The sequence below is a fragment of the Clytia hemisphaerica genome, unplaced genomic scaffold, assembly GCF_902728285.1.
Source record: "Clytia hemisphaerica strain Z4C2 unplaced genomic scaffold, Clytia hemisphaerica genome assembly, whole genome shotgun sequence".
In the NCBI taxonomy this organism is placed as follows: domain Eukaryota; kingdom Metazoa; phylum Cnidaria; class Hydrozoa; order Leptothecata; family Clytiidae; genus Clytia; species Clytia hemisphaerica.
The window spans coordinates 848061-867507 of record NW_027103917.1 but is presented as its reverse complement, the minus strand read 5'-3'; the positions used below and the strand labels follow the sequence as shown (position 1 = coordinate 867507).

General features: G+C 36.2%; 2 protein-coding genes across 2 annotated transcripts in view; both read right to left on the bottom strand.

The window, feature by feature from the left end:
* Positions 1-75: 75 nt before the first annotated feature.
* Positions 76-19447, bottom strand: part of LOC136809342 (protein flightless-1 homolog) — a 29379-nt gene continuing 10007 nt past the window's right edge. The window contains exons 5-38 of the mRNA XM_067065863.1: positions 13365-13391; positions 13013-13093; positions 12655-12709; positions 11918-12002; positions 11393-11529; positions 10698-10781; positions 10385-10443; positions 10120-10165; positions 9833-9888; positions 9536-9591; positions 9326-9410; positions 8838-8985; positions 8430-8452; positions 8114-8256; positions 7737-7822; positions 7588-7638; positions 7195-7307; positions 6863-7010; positions 6393-6571; positions 6194-6289; positions 6038-6103; positions 5864-5951; positions 5517-5604; positions 5274-5387; positions 4935-5034; positions 4625-4750; positions 4126-4363; positions 3585-3886; positions 3181-3375; positions 2903-2995; positions 2624-2671; positions 2290-2355; positions 726-1357; positions 76-321 (exon numbers count right to left, since the gene is read on the bottom strand). Of these exons, the coding sequence (XP_066921964.1) occupies positions 1226-1357; positions 2290-2355; positions 2624-2671; positions 2903-2995; positions 3181-3375; positions 3585-3886; positions 4126-4363; positions 4625-4750; positions 4935-5034; positions 5274-5387; positions 5517-5604; positions 5864-5951; positions 6038-6103; positions 6194-6289; positions 6393-6571; positions 6863-7010; positions 7195-7307; positions 7588-7638; positions 7737-7822; positions 8114-8256; positions 8430-8452; positions 8838-8985; positions 9326-9410; positions 9536-9591; positions 9833-9888; positions 10120-10165; positions 10385-10443; positions 10698-10781; positions 11393-11529; positions 11918-12002; positions 12655-12709; positions 13013-13093; positions 13365-13391 (3414 nt within the window). The 3' untranslated portion in view covers positions 76-321; positions 726-1225. The remainder of the gene's footprint in view (positions 322-725; positions 1358-2289; positions 2356-2623; positions 2672-2902; positions 2996-3180; positions 3376-3584; positions 3887-4125; positions 4364-4624; positions 4751-4934; positions 5035-5273; positions 5388-5516; positions 5605-5863; positions 5952-6037; positions 6104-6193; positions 6290-6392; positions 6572-6862; positions 7011-7194; positions 7308-7587; positions 7639-7736; positions 7823-8113; positions 8257-8429; positions 8453-8837; positions 8986-9325; positions 9411-9535; positions 9592-9832; positions 9889-10119; positions 10166-10384; positions 10444-10697; positions 10782-11392; positions 11530-11917; positions 12003-12654; positions 12710-13012; positions 13094-13364; positions 13392-19447) is intronic.
* On the bottom strand, positions 15594-16847 carry LOC136809343 (uncharacterized). The gene has a single exon (XM_067065864.1). The coding sequence runs from the start codon at positions 16628-16630 to the stop codon at positions 15743-15745; it is 888 nt and encodes a 295-aa protein (XP_066921965.1). The 5' UTR covers positions 16631-16847; the 3' UTR covers positions 15594-15742.

Here is a 19447-nt window from a genome sequence, read left to right as displayed (position 1 = left end):
AATTCCTCAAGGGTTCATCCAAAATTAGATTTGCGATAGTAAAAAGTAAAATACAAAATGAAATGACAATATAAATTTAATATACGTTGACAAAATTTTTCAAAATGAAAAAAGTTCAGTAGAAAAGAAATAATGTATGTACATTCATCTATAAACTGACAAAAGACATTGTATGATATATTTGAATGTTAAATCAATTACGTTTCTCAAGTCTGTTTTGTAGTTTACATGAACAAATTTCTTGGACGTATTATTTTCATCAAAATCCAGATAAATGCAAAACGTAAAGAGTAAATGTTTTCTCTTCTGATTTGCCGAGTCCTGAGAGTACAATCATGGACAAAAGGTTTGTAGACTTCTGCAATATTTGCAAAATACTTCAATATCGATCAAAAACAAGTTCCCAAGAGGTTCTGGGTGCTTTCCAAATCCATCTAAAGCTGTTCAGAGTTTTTGAAAGTCACCCACTGCAGTCTAACCACAAGAGCAAACCACAAGGGTTTGATTAACTGGCTTACGCAAGTATCAAAACGCCGATTTTTTTCTTGAAAGGTTCCCTCAAAAGCAATTCAAAAGCAATGCAACGACTTCAAAAGTGTTTTTCTTAACTTCCCTCCCCTTTCAGACACATTGAAGAGTCATTTTGATCTATTTCTCATAATTTTTTTTACTGAAATTTCATTTGTCTACAACATTTTGTCCATGATTGTAACGAAATTTTAGACTGCTAGGGAGCTGAATAGATTATATCGTTGTTGCTGTTGCTATAGAAATAAATAAACTAACATCACAACGAGGCTAATAAAAACAGGCTGACTTTAATCTCCACGGAGACAAAGTAGCAAAAAGAAATCGCGATTTTCTAAAATAATACCTACTTATCATCATAAAAATTCATCATTTAAGTTTTCTCGTAAAAATCTTAGGAAATATTAATAATAAAAAACTAAACTGGCAAAGGACGAAATGGATAAGATAAAATCCAGGATTTGAAAACATTATGACTAAATAGTTGATCAGTTTTTGTACTTTTCGGGATTTCAATCATGAACAGGAGCTTATGAGGGATATATTTTGAAGGAAAAAATATAAAATCACTTGTTGAAAACTCAACAAAAATAAATTAATAGAATATTTTTTTAACAGTTTGGTTGATCAGGAGCATTTCTCACGTTTACGTTCTGTTTCTAATTTGCAATAAAGTTGGGATACAAGGTGCGACATGTTATTTACTTGCCGTCCTTTCCGACCATCCATGGAAGCAACGCGAGAAAATGAAAGGCTCTTTTCCTTTGGCCGTCAAGTGAAGTTTTCGAAGTGGTCCCAACTTTTGTTCTTTGATGTGTTGTAGGTAAACCTGCAAAAAGGAAAAAAATTGACGCCATTTCTTCCAAATCTCATAAAAGCAGTGGTCAAAAGAATGGCTGTCCTAGGAAAGGAAATTTAGACAACAAATTAGCCAAAATTCTCAATAATTCATTAAATTTCACTGTACTTAGAGACGGAAAAGTCTAAAATTTCGCTTGGACAAAGAACCAGGGGGGAGGGGGTCCATGTACAAAACGGCGGCATGTATCAGTACTTTGTAGCAAATTTCGATTTTTAAACACCCACCCACCCCTATAGTACAAAATGTACAAAATACTATCCAGCAAACTCCCAAAAACACCCCAACACCCCCTGTATAATACAATATACTATCCAGTACTATCCAGCAAACTCTCAAATACACCCTGACACCCCCTACTATCAAGCAAACTGCCAAATATACCCCAACACCTCCTTACATAGTACAATATACTATCCAGAAAACTACCAAATATACCCCTACACCCCTTCATAAAATAAAAATTTTAAGCCAAAAAACTTGAAACTTTGGGGCGAGTTTTTTATTCTTCCCATAAAAAAAATTTGAAAAAATTTTCTCGAAAATTGACAAAAACAATTGAGAATTTAAAAAAAATTTCGACAAAAATCTAAAATAAATCACAATTTGATTTGATTTTGGCTTTTTAGTACACAAATACTAAGCAGAAAATCAGAAATTTGACCCTGACACCCCCATGTATAGTACACAAGTACTAAACAGAAAAATCTTTTTGAAAACACCCACCCACCCCATGATACATGCCGCTTTTTTGTACATGGACCCCCCCCCTGAAAGAACTATGAACACTGTAAAACGGCCCGACAATCAATTTTGAACTTTGACTTTTTCAGAAAAATTTGCTTCAATAGGGATTACAATTTGATTTATTGATGCGACGCGAGAGGAAGAGGGAGAGGTACCTGTGCAGATTTGACAGCCAACTTCTTCTCGATGTCACTTGCTGATTCACCAATCCAAATGAACAACTGAAAGAAAATATAAGGGAATAGATGATTTGATGTGGAAAGCCTATCAGTTTAAATTTCATTCTATCAAAGCGTCGAGAAAGTTGAGGATTATTTTACCTAAATCATAATACTAAAACCCCTGCAAATTATACCTAACGACCTTAGAGGGACTTGAGGGCCACAATTGTATGTATCCGAAACAATTATCCCGATTAAGAAAATGAAAAGGAGTTCTCAAAGGACATTAATCAATTCATCAGTCTCTTAGAAGAAAACCATCAAATACCTCGGTTCCAGTGTCCAACAACATCACATCTTCGTCCGCTAAATCATCCTATTGTGAAATAAAGAATCATGAAAACGCATCGCAAACAGTAGAAAGTAGAATTTTGTTTGGTTTAGCCACTGGCTGACCCCACCAGCCTATTTTCTATTTTTCTTGCGCTCAAAAAGCATTATTCGTCTTATAAAAGCTAGGTGGGAGCCATTCTACAACCCAATTTCTTCGAAAAGAACTTCCATAAAAAACGTTACAAGGAGAGCAAAATCAACAAAATCAACAAACCTGGCAGAAATCTGAGCATTTCTCAGAGACACAGAAGAATCCTTTCTCGTTAGAGCATCTAAACAGTCGGGCGTTGTCTGCAAAGTGCGCGTTCTAAAACATAAAAAGACAATAATAAGATACTGTAATATAAAACTTTTATTCGGTGGAGAATATCAGCAGAAGTTTAAAGTCTACATCTCTTATCTCATAAAGTGTGTACTAAAACTCTATAGTGCAACTATCTTAGCTAACAGTGGTGTTCTAGCGATCGATTTCGTACAACTTTGTATACTCACATCACAGATCTCCTTCTTGCCACCAATTCCAACCCAGAAGAAGTTTTCTGGTTCTTCACCCTCTTGAAGGACTTGCAACGAATAATTCTCCTCCGCTAGTTGTTCACCGATCTCCTCCGCGTGGATGAGTTGTTCTTTGTTGCACTTCTTACCGATCCACACGTACACAATACCTCCTGAATTATCGAACGGTACCTACCACAAGGAAAGTGACGTACGAGACGCTTGTGAATACGCTGATGATTGTACGGAGAATATCAAAGATAAAAATTCATTTCAATCGAAAGAATTCAAACTTCAAACAAGAAACACTTTGAAAAAAAATAATTAAAAAAACCTAAAAAAGCCTCTAAACAGAGGTTTAGCTACTTCACTAGGGGGTAGGACCCTTCATAAAAGCACACCTTGAGTACGAATGGGAAGTTAGAGTTGAGGGAAGTAGCGTCACACTCAATGCTCATTGCACGCCTCGTTAATTTGCCCATCGTTGAACGAATTTCGAAAAGTGAAGGATCAGTTGATTGTTCCATTTGTTTACGACGTCCCTTCTCGACGATGAAACGTCCTTTGAAGTGTGATAAGAATTTCATAGGCTCTTGTTGTTGGCGTGTTCGAACCACTTCTAGTTTGTCGCCGAACAAAGCTTCGAACTTCTTCTGTAAACTGAAAGTGAATGTCAACCAACCCATCTTGCCGGCGTCACGCCCTGTAAACGGATGGAAAAAGAGTTATCTTAAAGTATTTCCTTATAAATCCCTTTGCCGCGGAAAACTCAGAAAACGCAATCTTACTATTTTCACAAACCTTAAATCAAAATACTTGCCAGTCCCATTATCATCAATCAGCCTTGGGGTTTGCATTTAAAAAAAATCTCTAACCCCTCTCTCCAGCAAAAAGGCTCCATGGTGTATGATCACGATAGTGGGAATAAAGGTGAATACCAACCTTCCCAGAAATAGACAACACATTGGAAGTCATCTTCTTTTTCTTCTTCTTCTTCATCTTCCTCATCATCACTTTCATTTTCTTCTGGAGGAACCCAATATCTGCACAAAAACACGTAACAATCTCCACTGTAGAAATGTCCTAATTCATCTTCAGGCAGACGGGTAAATTTACGACCTTCCAAAACAAAGCTTTCCATTTGGTCCAGGTCTTCGTTCCATTCTTCAGCGAATGTGTCCTGTAGAGAAGAAGGAGAGAGATCAAGAATGAGGCTGGAAGGAGTGCCATACATACTGCGAGAAGATCAGAAATAGAGGAACTGTTGATGTTGTCTCATAGTGGTGGAAATTCTTTTTAGGCATATTTCAAATCAACTTTGGAGAGAACTTTTTTTAAATTAGTCCGCAGAGCCGGCTAGTATCTTGAGATGTTCTGGTGCGAAAACAATTTGCGTCAACAAATGTGAAAAAGGGGGCACGACAAACAAGCGAGTACTCACACATTCGTTATCAGTCATCGGAAGTTGTCTTGCAGTGAAGAGAGCAGCCAAGTCAACCTTTTGTACTTTGGGTGGTGGAAGGTTGGGGATGATTTCATTCTCGTTCTTCTCCGCACTGTCAGCTTCCTGACGATGTAAAAAATATTGTGCTATTAGTCTTACTAACTGTGCATCCGGTTTTTATCACTTTGTTGGTCTTTATATTTACAGGCTTTTAGCAGTATTTGATTAAAATGATGTACTGCAGTACGTAAAGAGTATCTATTCTAAAAATCAAAAATTGAGGACAAGCTCAAAAAATAACATTTACCTTTCTGGAATTGGCGACGGTTTTGGCAGTTCTGGTGAAATCAACAGCTAAAACATCGTCCCAGCCACTGAACTTTGATTTGAAAACTGTTTGTTCGACGCTGACAAAAAATAGTAAGGCTCACAATGAAAAGAAACAGTCAGATGATCGAATACCATTCAACTTGTAAAGAAATGATAGATATAAAATACACAGTTAAAATATCTTAATAATAGTACGTTTCCAAGAGTCTCCACATTAACTTCTAGCTCAAAGGTTCTAGTAAAGCATTGAACTGAAACAGATACAAAAATTAAAGAGTTTTTCAGACCCAACGAGTGTTTCCCTTAGTCAACTCACCCTTCAAGGTTTCTTGAAACAATACTGAACGGTGGCCGCGGCATGAATTCCGACAATTCTTGAGCAAGTTTCAAGGCAGCCGCGCGAACTAAGCGAGCGGAACGGCGTCCAATCCTGTGTTAAAAAGATGACATATAAAAGAGGATTATTCATTATCAGACAAGGAGGTATCGCTTATCAGCCCTTTAATATCATCGCACGGTCGACAAGGTGAGAAAGTGGTGGAAAATGTAAGTGACATACCATATGAAGACATCTGACCAGCAATCGAGAACATAAACACTTTTGGTATCCAACAACTTTGCCGTCAACTTCTTATCAGGAATCTCAACTGAAAAACACGAAGTAAACAAGTTGATAACTAAATATTGATTGCTAAAATCGCTAATTGCGTTTAGTGGAAAGAATTTTTAGAGTCAATACTATACTTAGAGATAGCATCTTAATACCTGAAAACAATCTTCCCAAGAAACACAGCCCCATCCCATTTTAGTGCTCAAACAAGCTGCTATTTTTATCATTGTAATAGCAAGAATCCCCCAACGTTTGAAATGTTCAAGAGATTGTATGCTTCAGAAGTAAAGACGTACCTTGTGGCAACTCTAGATAACCCATTCCAAGACCCACTTTGTAGAGGATGGGTTGTTTGGGTGCGAAGTATTTGTACTCATACTTGTCCTGCATAAAGAGGAATGAACGGAGTTTTCAGACAACTGTGACATAAACATTTAAAAACAGCTTACCATAGATAAAGGTATGCTTACCCTTAATCTGTGTTCGGGTACGCCACCCAAAAGGTCCCAGAAGTCCATGAATTCTTCGATCTCATCCTGTCAACAAATAAAAAGAAACAAAAGTTATCATCTTTATATTCGGAAACTGGTCTTCTGAGGCAATAACAAAACAAATCTTAAGATTACCTCGATAAGTTGAATTATTTCAGCTTTATTTTTGCGCTCATTTTTGTTGATTTTGTCTGCAAACAATCTGCCTTTTGTTTTAAACATCAGTTTGGACTGAAAAAGAAAAATGTAGTTGAATTTTTCGCTAACTTTGAAAACTAGATTTAGACTTCAAAGGTACAACAGGAATTAAAGAAGAAGAAAAACATTGAAATACCTTTGAACCAGCCCAAACATATATTTTGAGTCCAGCGTCGCAGACGAAGACATAATTCGGATCGAGGGACTTTGCAGAGAGTTCGACAGGTTCCACCTTGATACCGTGTGTACCGTACAAACGATATAAACGTGTCGTGTAAACAACATCTTCCACAGTAAAGAAACCGCTGTTGTTGCCTGAAACATCACACACCGTTTCAGTACAATGCTTTTAAAAAACCAAGGCTATATTGCAGTTTTAGGTAGGTAACCTTTATAGCTCAATAATGTCACTGAGCAGCATCCTGCTTACTTTTTGCCACAACATTTTCAAAAAAGAATACAACCAGTACTAATCTATTTATTAGATGGATAGAAATTAGCGAGAATTCGTCTTTGAGTTTCATCAGAGAGCAAATTGAGACACCAAGGAGTGCAACATCCTAACTTTACCTAAGGCGGAGTACCAAAAAAAAAAGTTTTATGTACCTCCTTCGATGTAAGACACATGGCTATCGAAGAGTTCGAGAAATTCTTCAGATTCATCTGCTTGCTCCTCCCTCAACGTTCGCCCCTCTGCGCCCAACAAATTACGAAGATTCACTGCATGAATAGCAGCGCACGCCTTTTTATCAAGCTAAACGAGAAAAAGTACTTCAAATGCACGGTGATGTTTGCGTTCCGTCAGACATCATCACCTGATGTAGCTCAGACAATGAAAACCAGTGACACATCTAGGAATATTAAAGCTGGTAATAAAAACATGAAATTCTGACAACTGTTTCGTGACGTTGAAGGAAACGAGAGAAAGCATTACTTACTGTGCAATGCTGTCCAATCCAATAGTAAATTTTGTAACAGAGTTGATCTGAATCGTCGTATTCAGCTTTCAAAATGATATAACAATCACCATCATAAAATTTACCAAAGAACGCTATGAAAAGTAAAAGAAAGGTAATAATAGGTGGTTGCTACAAACACAATCAAGTGCAGCCCTAAAGGTTTGAGGTGTTTTTTGGTCCATCTCTATTCCAATTGCTAAGCTTAAATCGTTTAAATTCTTGAACACAACAACGAGGTTGTAAGTATGCAATAAGATGGAGTGACAGTATTAATTATCTACAAATGAGGCAAAACTAATTCAAAGATTGATTATATCCGTAAAAAAGTACTCCAAAAAGGAGTTCAAATAGTTACTAAAAAAGTACACATACCATCTTCGAGTGGAGTTGGAAGAAAGTTTTCGATAACCCACACTGTCAGACCTAAAAGTAAAGAATGTAAATTATAAATAAATAATTGCGCTATTTAAAGAAAAACACCGATAGGAGAACAAATATTACACATCCATCAACCGACGTACCTTCGTCCGAGCCAACATCCTCTGAAAAAATTTCGGAATAATTTAAATCCGGTTTCACCAATTTCTGATCCCATCTTTTGCCAGATCTAAAATGAAACAAAATAGGCGATCAAAATGGCATCTTAAAATTGACACCTTCAAGATTTATGATAAACAGATCCAATTGACTCTTTAAGGGACCAAGTATTTCCTTCAATTTAGAGAAAGATTCGGACTACGGACACTCTTTTATACTACTTTCAAGCTAAAGGCGACAAACGTTTTAGCTCGAATTTTGGTCAAAGAAAGATATAATAGTACCTAGGGCAAGGACAAAAGTGAAATTAAAACGGAAATTCTTTGAACTGGAGAATGGTAATGAAGGGAGGGCTACTGACTTCAACTTGTGTTCCTCAGCGTCGTCATTTCCGCCTTCACCATCCTTCTTGATCTTCTTGTGTTTCTTTTCTTCTGCACTCTCCACCATACCTTTCAACTTCTTGTCCGTCTCGTTCTGATAACGGCGTCCTCGAAGTCGCATCTGAAAGCAAGAACCAAAGCTTAAGTTGTGGAAGTTGTCGGGGAAGCTGTTGTGGAAGTTGTCGGGGAAACAATTTGATCGAAAATGCTCATGCTTACAAACTTCAGTATTAAATAGTTCAGTTGGAGACCTGATTGTACATTTGTTAGAAGTAAATTGAAATGAAAACTCACTTTGCGTGCAACAGGATCTTTATCTGAAAATGAAAGAAAATTAAAAAGTATATCATTTGAACAAGATAATTACTTTTTTTGTTCTTTATAGACCAGATTCGCCTTCTCAAACTTTTTTTCTTGGACTTACTCGAAATAAAAGTAAATAATTTTATTTAGCCCAAGTTTCGCAAAACGTTAAGTTCGAGAATAACAGCTTCTTTGTAAAATTCCAAAGGTTTTATCAATAAACTGTTCGAGTAAAGCATTAAACAAAGCAATAAGGTACGAAAATATTACGAAATATCGAGAATTGACAATTAATGTATTTAAGACTAAGTGGTAAAGTTGTACGTAGGTATATGAAAACGTATATAACGTAGAAATATATTGAATATTTGACAGTTCTCGGGGAAAAAAAGAACCTACTTTGAATTTGTGCGGGCGATTGACCAGCTGCTAAGCGGAGTTGCGTTTGATAGGAGAAATCGATGTTGTAAAATTCTGCGTCAGCCTCACTTTGTGATACAGGCTTGGGTGGCATTACAAGCTTCGGATTGTTACGTGTGTCCAGGGTCTTAAATATGACGGAGAGAGAGGATGAACAACTTATCTTACAAATCGAATAATGACTCGAACGCTCGGTTTTACCTACACCATGGTTTGTGTTTTGGTAATAGCGACCTAACGAAGGCGATTGATAAATACCAAAACCTTTTCCGCGAAAAAATCAAACCAGTCAAAACATTTTACAGATTAATATCAGAAGTCAGAAAAATAAGGTAAAAATATTGCAAATGACAACGTTAGGTAAACTTGATGTCCTGTTTCAATTACTAGCTTTGAGATAAAGTAAACAACATATTTGTCTAAAGCTGATAATGGGCAAATCTCTTTCAAGGTTCAAAGGTACCAACCTCAAGATTCGCAAGGAAGTGAATTCCCTCTGGTAAAGTGATCAAGCAATTGGAATGCAACACCATTTTTTTTAGTTTCAAACATCTGAAAGAAAGTCATAGTCAAAATCATAAGCATAAATGCAAGAATTGTGCAGATTTATCCGTAGATTAAAAGATTTTTGTATTGTTGTGAAATTGCAGTGAAGAAGTTTATAACTTTGGACTTACCGACAAACTCCTTCGGGAATACATTCAAGTTTGTTCCACGCTGCCATAAACACCTCCTAAAGAAGAACAAACATTTTCTAGAGGAGAGAAGAAACGCTCTGCAAAATATAAAATACTCCTTTCTAATGAAAACGCGCAAATAAAGATTTTCAAATCATTAACGATGAAAAAAAGGGAAAATTTCTCATCGAAGTTGAAGACACACCCTGCGGTGAGAAAACGAAAAACTTGGAGTAACAGAAAAATATAATTTAGAGAAATGTTATAAATGATGAAGCGTTTCATGAAAAATCTTACCAAGTTCAATAGTTTTCCTATACCAACAGGGATCCCCTCAAATGTTAATGTGTTGCCTACAAAATGAAATCATCAAAATTGACCCTTCTTAATAGAATAAAGATTTTCATTTCCTTTTTTGAGCTAACCCAAAACTTCCTTCACTTTACGCTGGTTGAACCTCGTAGGCTAGGTTTTGCGACTAAGTGAATATGGACGTTAATAGCGTATGCCCCATGAAAATGTTTTATTAGTCTCTTTTGAGTTCGAATTTACCAGTCCTTTGACCATATTTAAGGAGAACTTACTGTTTGCATAAAGACGTTTCAAACTTGTCATCTTACAAATCGTATGCTGAGGTGTAAAAAATAAAAATAATATTATTTTGACCAAATAACTTTCACCCCAATTTTACGGTCGAACGCTAAAAATTGAAATACTATTGAAAGTTCAGTTGAGTTATTAATAGCTATTAATTTAACACTTCAGTCTTTGAATTCACGGGTCATTTCAAAAGAAAAAACAAACCCTTTTACCCTTTCAGGAGAGATAATTCTAAAAATGTTTTCTTACAGGCAAAGCAGATACTTGATTTCGGCTAATATTGAGAGTTTCCAGTTTGGTCCACGAATCTAAAAGTAAAAGAATACTTCAGTTTTAGAGGAACTTAACGTCAAAACGTACATAATGCTAATTTTTCTTAAGAACAGAATCAAATTTGGCCAACATGACTTTAAAGTACAGTTTAAGAATAGAACAAGTCTCAAATTCTAACCACATAAATGACTAGGAAAATCTAAATGTATAGCCTCTTTAGACAATAAGTGAATGAATTAAACACTAGGCAGAAAATGCGAAAACAGCTAGTTCCTTCAAAAATACTTACCGACCAACGAAGATAATTCGTTAATTTGGTTATGGCTTAAATCAAGTCTCTTCAAATTCGTCATGCGATATACTGTTTCTGGTACTGTAACGAAAGAAATCATTTGTCGATTGGCGATGTTGAATTAGGAATTTTAAAAGGCAACAAGGTGTTCATATCCACAATAAAAACAAAGAATCCACTTGTTTTACCATGAGCGGAACCATTTGTATCAGAGACACCAGCGCAACACTTCTAGGAGCTAGGCTATCAAATAGACGTTTGACCACTGATTCGTTCAGATGACCTTAGCTCTGTTGATCCCCACTATTAAAGGTCCGCGGCCACTTAAAACATTTCTCATCATAAAAAAAAATTTGAAACACGAAAAGTGTTACAATTTGATGAAAAAGTTGCTAGTGACCCCACCAAATGATGGAAAGGAAACATATACAAATCGGTTCACCAACAGTTTCTGTCTAGACAGAGACAATTGCATAAAACTTTTGAAACTTCAGTTGTATTTACGTGACGGTGACAAAAATTGTTTTATTGAGATCCCTCTTAGGCGGGTAAACCACTTCATACAAAGTTGAGCAATGGAACTGCCATTTGTTTTGTTTCGTTTTAATGAAAGTTGTTTGAAGTGGAACCAATAAAATGCTTTTGCGAACCAAATAAATTACTTCGCGTAGTTAAGATATTAGAAAACATACCCCTTGGTAGATTATTGTGAGATAAATCCAAGTCGGTAAGCGTCTCGATGTTATCCAGTTTGGTGGGCATGTTTTGTAAAGTTCGTTGTGTGTTGCGAAGGTGTAAAGTATGCAGTTGCAGCAAAGATGGAATTTGTCTGGTGCAGAAATAACAGAAAAACAGTCTTGACATTGTCAGATACAGAAAAAGAAAGTGCCGAGAATAATTAATGCCATCACTATTGATGGCCGAAATAATTGTTCGCACCAAGTGTTAGCTGGTCGGGTTAAATATTCAAGTATTTTCAAGATAGTTGAAAATAAAAAATCCTTCACTCTCAAAAAGTTTAAATCATCAAAATGATCTTCAGATCGTTGCCAAAAGCCCCAGTATAATGAGGTTATCCCTCCAGCCCAAATAATCAATAAAATAGGAACCAAATCATCACCCAAAATATCCCTTGATTTATCAAATATTTTTAGGCGTGATTCATTGGCAGCCCAAAAGAGAATTTTTTGAGCAACACATGGGTAGGTTATGAATACCTGAGTTGTGCGTGTACAAGTGGATTATTGTTCAAGACTAGTGTCTGCAAATTGGTCAGCCTTCGTAATTGTGGTGGAATGGTTTCTAAAAAGGAGCGAAAATACCAAATGAACGTTTCTTTTTTGCAATCACTAGAGTCGTGCGCAATTTTATCTTGAAAGCCTGGAAGTTATATGGATGAAGGGAGCATGACTTGACATTGGTTATGCTACAAAATTCGATGCATTTTTATCCACTACATAGACATAAAATTCAACTAAAACTGGAGGTCAGGTAAAGCGATATTTAAGCCTCATTTTTTTCTGGACATGTAAGTTAATCAAATAGACTTTGGAGAGTAGCTGAAAATTAGCAAAGAAGAATTGTTCCACGTCCTCTAGAACTAATGTCGGATGGCAAAATACACCAGGTTTCGTAGGAAAACGCTGCACTCAAGAAAGTTTGTTCCTTCAACATTGGAAAACTTTGAAACTTTGGATAAGTGTAAAAAAAGAAGGATAATGTTGGCTAAACAAATCAACAACCATATTTCGCTAAATTTACATTTTTATCTCTTTTTCCGCTGTATTGATTTGTATTTTGAAAATAAATTTGACATTTATTTTTTGTTCTAATGTTGCAAAAATTCATTTACTCAAATAGATGTTAAACGGCTGAAATTACTGTTTGAAAAGTCAATTTGCCCATTTTTGTACCTGACTTTGTAACAGACCTACGAGTGTGAAAAACGACATACCTAGTTGGTTGTTACTGACGTCGAGAAAAATCATGTCGGTAAGATGCATGAATAGCTGGAAAGAAAATATCGTAACTACTCATTAAAAGGAGGTTTGAGACGAAGAAACAACACAACCAAATCTCCCATATGCATAGTGAAAATCTTGGGATTGGCTGAAAATGTATATTTATAAGAACTTTCCCTAAGTTTCTACTCCTCTAAAAACGTCTCCTTTAATTCAAGAAAGCTTCAAGAAGGGTTACTGATTTGACGTTAAGTGATATTCAACGGCGCAAAGTGGAGGGGAGAAATTTGAGGAATTTCTATTCCCTTCTAATTTAGAGGTTGGTTCTGTGCAGCTAGGAAGTGTTCTTACTTGATTGGGTATCTGCGTGATTCTATTATTACTGAGGTTGAGCACCAATAGTTCGCTCGCATTTTCCAACTCTTCTGGAATCTGAAAATAAATTCGAGAAGCTCAAAGTTACTCTATTCCTAGCATTGGCGTACAAAATATTGGACAGCGGAAGGGTGTTATCGCAACATTCAGTCATAGGTAAATGAAAATAAATTTCAGCGAATATTCTACGTGATCAAAATTTCACAAAATAGTGAAGATGACGAAAAAGAAGGTAGTGCGTTATTTGTGTTATAGAGCCGAAGTAAACAAGGGAGGGAACACGTTTTAAAGAATGTCACCATGTAGTGTAAAAGAGGGTAAAACTTACTTCAATGATATCATTGTGACTCAAATCCTAAAAATAAACAAACAAAATGACGTCATCACCACCGGCTTGGAATGTCCAACACAATCAATGGAGAAGAATTCAGTCTATTCTGTCGCATTTAATACGTTTAACGATAGACTTGAAGAGTCACATTTTTATTTATTGATTTGTCAGAAACTAGGCAAGGATGATCTTACGAGAAAGCCGGCTAGTTTATCTTATTAATCCCCGATATCACATTAGGGGAACGTAGAAACTTAAGTTAGAGCTCGACAGGAGATTTCTTGAAAAAGGTTAACTTGCAAACGTCAAACTATCAACTTTATGGGGTTTACGGGTTCACTAAATTTAACCGCAAAAATTGTACTTGATCATACGGGTTTGAAAAGATAAATTTAAGGTAGTTTTTCAAATGTCCGATGAAACAAGATGATGAAATGAATGAAATTAAATTAATTTGTTCAACAAGATGAGATCTTTATTTAAAATAAACCATCTTGATACGATTAAAGGTCAATTCAATTTAGAAGTGTTCAAAAAGTTGTGGTGGATTCATTGTGAGTAATCTAATAAAGACGGCAGATATTTTCACCACAAAAAGAATGTCCCTTCCAATTGCCGTGTGAAGGAAATTCACGCGAAAAGAAATGTTGACATACTGAGTACTTTGATAAATGAGGCTCAAAAATCTTAGGTAACAATTCATTAGTTGTAGTTGACATGTCATGATTTAGGATTAAAAGAAACTCAACAAATGATGCTGTGAGGGTTAAACACCTTATGAAGGACGGAAACGAACAAATAAAAAAAAGATGATCAAAAATCGTTTGACAAAATAAGCAGAACAGAACTCGTCATCCACACGACTACCGGAAACTGTCCGTTAATTAGTGGTTTATTTCTCTGCCGTAAAAAAAAGAAGAGAGTAATTGGCCCCTAATGTAAGTAAATAAGTATATTCATCGTGAGGGAGTCTATCCCCTTTTCTATTTGCGCTAGGCCAGGGAGATCGAATACTGAGGTGGAGCGCCACACCTACTCTCAGCTCCCAGTAACTTACCGCCTAGATCAGATTACCCAATCTAAGCTACTCATCCGCTGAGTTGGCAGTGACCGGGGATCGAACCCACAACCTTTAGATTGTAAGGCGAATGCTCTACCGACTGAGCTACCCGGTCACTAATGTAATACAGTTTAAAACCCTTACATTTAAGGAGCTTTTAGATTATATGAAATCCGAGCAAGGGGTTAGGAAGTCGCGGAAGTTGTTACAAATATCAAGGTGTTCTGTGTAAAATCTTTTATGACGCTCTTTTCTACCCTTTTCCATATGATTTTGGAGCAGAAATATTTGACGATATAGAGTGAGAAAAGAAATATAGAGGATACTTTGTATCACACAGATGACAAATAAGTTACATTATGGACGAATTGACGAGCCTTCGTGAAAAGGAAAAACAAACGATTTATGTGATCGAGGCGAGGTGATCGGTTTTGCAAATTCAATAATACTTTGACAGTCACAGAATGTATCCAACCTTGCCGAAAAGTTTAATCAGTCAAGGCGGCATGAATGATTGAGTAGATTTAAAAATTCAAAAGAAAGAAAGTAAAGCCTACTTCGAGAAGAAAATCAGCTTCTTTCAAAAGGATGCATTTTTAAGTTGCTATAATTTTGTTAAGTAGCAAGTTAATTATGATACAAACATCTCTATGAGAATTTGAGCCATACGGTTTTGTTTTCTCCTTGATACTTTAATGATGTTGGTAATCACCCTCATTAGCGCCATTCTCACAAAGCGGTATTGATTACAACCGACTTATTACATCCTCTAAAAGTATCCTTTCAATTTCATTAAGAAGGTATTAACTTCGGAAAAACTTTTAGTCCCTCCTAATCATGCCGAATAATTCCTTGATTGTTCTCTTCACCGAAAAAGCCCAGTAATTTGGAGAGAAAGTGAGGAGAAGAATTTTCCACGTGATTTGCAAACTTATTTTCGACTACTATTTACAATTCATAATTTTAAACATTTAAATTTGAAATTAACTTGATTTGAAAACTACTTATTAAATGCCCGAATGTGCGCGAATTTTAAACGTTCATCGGGCGGAAAGAGTGTTATTGTTTAGATATAACCATCCATACTAAACTCCAGTTTTGAAGGTTTCCCGAATTCCGAAGTAGAAATTTTGCATCATCAATTAAGTGAAAGCTTCGTGTATATCAAGTAAACGAGAAAACGTTCTGCTTCAGACCAAATACATTAGGTTTGTCGTGATGAGTCATGTGACGTCATCTTTCTGCGCCTCCTCCTTACAAGACAGCAAATAAAATGCTGACCAATAAAGGCTTCAAATTAATCGGAAAGATTTAATTAAGTAGCAAACACGGTGCTTTGTGACTGAAGGTCCATTTCCTCATGATGGCCATTTTCTTTCTTAACGTTCAATAAGTTGGACGTCTCTCCCCCATGGGATCTTTCTTTGCTGTCCGTGCGACAACTGATGTAATACACAATGTAAACGAAAGCGATGAGGAGCGCTTCAGAGACACAGATGAGCACCACAATGTCCAACGATAATGTGATAGTATCACTGATGCACGTCACTTGAGGCGAGTTGGCAATCAAGTTCATGCAACGACAGTTATCTAAGTCTAATGTCAAGTTCAACTGTCTGCATCGTTGGAAATATTTGTCTTTACATTTGCAACCACAAGCCTCTTTCCTCCACTCTTTACGTCGGTGACACTGTTGTGGCTCTTCAAGGCACTCGCAATTACAGCGGTGTTGGCTCCATACTTTGGGTGCACAACAAGTATCTTTCTTCGGTTCGCCACGTGTTTTACATTCACACCGGCAACGTTTTTGATTCCATTTCTGGTATTTGTTGCAGCTTGAGGAATCTGTAGTACAACGACTTGTACACGATGTGTGGTTCAACACTTTGATGGTCTCATAACGAAACGTGTGTAGATTCTGCGTCACTATTTCTACTTCGGAGATATTACTTGGTACACACGCCTTAATGGAGGGTTTATCGACCCCTACGGAGCCTTGACAACGATGCAGTCGAACGATGAACGGGAGATAGCGTGCGTGACCAGGGTCTGTTTCTACATAATCGATGTAAGTGGCACAGTGTACATTCTCCAACCAAATTGCAGTCCCTGAGCATCGCTCCATCACCAATTGGAGAAGAAAAACGCATGACAAAAATTTGTTAAATCGAAACATATTGATTAATTGTAATACTACCACCATCAAAAGCTCATTAAAACATCCTCTATGAATGAATCGAGATAAGAATCACTCTTTCACTGTGTTGCTAGTAGAAAGTAATTAGTCTCAACTTGTGAATATAACTGTCGTATCTGATAGACAGATTGTCGCTCACATTAATGTTTGATAAAGCAATACACCGAAAAATGTTTGGAAGTTGTCGATGGAAACGTCAGTAATGTCACTCCAACATCGTTTTGATCTTTTTGTTTTTTTTTGTGGATGAAAAGAGAAAGAAAGAAAACAGAGTGTCATAGAGCTGACAACAAAAACAAACAAACCATATTGTTCACTTAATCTCACACAAACAAAAGGTTTTATGAAAGTTCGACAAGGTACAGAGAGAGAGCTTTCGTGATCCTCTTACATCGTTCGTAGGAATAAACAGGAATCAAAAGATTAAACACAAATACACACAATATCTAATCCAAAGCGATTACATCTCATGTTTACCACCATAATCAATATCGAAAACATTTCAAGCATGTCCTAGGGCCTCGCCATGGCATAATTTAAACCAAAACCCTCACCCTTAAAACGCTAGAAAAAAATGTTAATTGGAATTGGTAAAGTTCTTTACATTATAGAAAACTTTCAAATTCCAAAATTTGACTGAGTTACGCAACGATTATAACAGGAAATATCACAGGAAATGACATTATCTGTACGCTAATCTATTGGCCGGAAGAGCCTAGTGAAGAATGCAGACATAAAAGTAATCCCTGCTCTCAATCTAATCCAGTGAAATAACGTTTGGGTCTTCATGTAACATCTGTTTGGTCTGATCAAACATTCCCCTCCCTTTTCTTTATAAAGCCCTTCTAATAGCAAGGAACTTTTTGTGAACCGATGCCTCTGTTTCAAAAGACTATACTGATGTGGTGTTGAAACTTTTTGAAAGTAGTGAGCCCCAAAAGAAAAACCTAGTCCGAAAAATCAAAAAGAAATGTGAAAAAAAGAAATTAAGTAAAAATTTTCAAAAGCTTTACAAAATGTTAAATTAAAGTGATATAGAATAGAAGGATTGGTTGAATAATTGATGAGTTTGTTCTTTGAAAGTCTTCTTCCCTGCCGACCACAACGAAGAATAAGAAAGGATTTCTTCACAGTACATCATTTTACTTGATTAAGCCTTCGTTTTTCGGGACAAACTGAAGAAGTGAGTCACTGATCAACTGAAGAAAAAGAAGACTGGACATAAAGAACAATACGGAAAGATAAAACAGGCCTAATATAACCTAAATGATAAATGTTGTGTCTTTTGACAATCTCTCAGCTTGTTTTCCATAGCTGACATCTGCTATGTGTACGTAAGAATAGTAGCATTGAGACACTTTCATAACACGCATATCCAATACACACCACACAACGACAAAATAAGTCAACAAGTAGAAACGAGAGTGATCAAAATACATTTGTTTGTGCTACGAAATCTGATCCAAAGCAAGTTATCACTTGAGGCTCGATCTTTTTATACACCATTTGGTCTTCTTCAAAACAAAAATAAGAAAGTTGTATAATATATTTATCATGACGATATGAGTTTGAATTTTCGCTCATCTGGAAGCCGACATAAATTACACGCTTTTTTTTTTATAAGAATGGTGTAAATCCATTTCATCATGGATATTCTTAACTTTTTTGGGAAAATCATCCTAAAATATTCTTACAGCACATTCTTAGGTTAGGATCCTAATTCATACTAGATTTAACATTTAGCACACACGTCTCAAGCATAAAATAGCACTTTTGTAAAAGGAGTGAGCCTAACTTGGGGATAATTGATAATTTATAATTAAAAATGCTCTTAAAATGGCATTCTTAGCTTTAGTAGCAAAATTTCATGATGGTGATATTCTTAGCATATTCTTAGTTTTTTGGCCATTTTCATCATGGACATTCTTATAAAGTGTATTCTTATAAAAAAAAAAGCGTGTATTCAACGAAAAAGAAAATTCTTCCACAAATCTACTATTTCAAAAATGCAGGGATTTATATACGTTTCCAGTTTCTCCTGGATTTTTTCTTAAGGCAACAGCTTTTCTATTTTGAAAGATTTTTACGATTTTTTTATGAATCATCTAAAACATACGAGATATCAAAAATTACAGTAATACTTAAATCTTTGGGTAAAAAATACGTTTTATACAAATAAGAAAGAATTTTCCATGTGAGGGGTTCGTAGATTCGTACGTCGAATCGATTTCATAAATAATACTAAGCCTAGCACTGCACTCTAGAACAGGATCTTCTGAAAATTACATAGTGCAGAAAGGGGTCTGACCCCACCCCCCTTCTTGGCATCCCCCCAACCTTTAAAAATGCCTATCCCCAAAGGGTTTTGGGCTAAATTTTTTATGGTAAAAAGGGAACAAAACAGTAAAGAAAAATTAAGTCTGGCAAATATAATACCACTTTTTAGTGAAAATAAAGAACTTCCTTTCATGCATACCAAATTTCATAACAGTGCTGGAAAATAATCTACAATATATGTAAGCCCCCCCCTTCTTAAACGACCCCCCTCCTTGCTATCCCCCCTTTTTAATGAAAATTTCTGACCCCCCCCCTTAAGAAGGGGGGGGGTCCGAACTACGAATTATCCTCCACAAAAAATTGCCTCGTCATAAATTTTTATCCTTGTTAGCAACATCTCGTAAGCAACAGTAAAAAAATGTAGGTCGCAATTTTACACGAAAGGGGACAATTTCACTGCATTCACTCTCAATTTGACAAGGTGCTTGTCGCAATGTCTGTCGGCAGATATTAGACGTGTCACTGTGACGTCATGTTAGTGAACTT

Coding starts and splice junctions, on each gene's coding strand:
- LOC136809343 (XM_067065864.1), bottom strand. CDS start 16,630: ATGGTGGTAGTATTACAATTAATCAATATGTTTCGATTTAACAAATTT.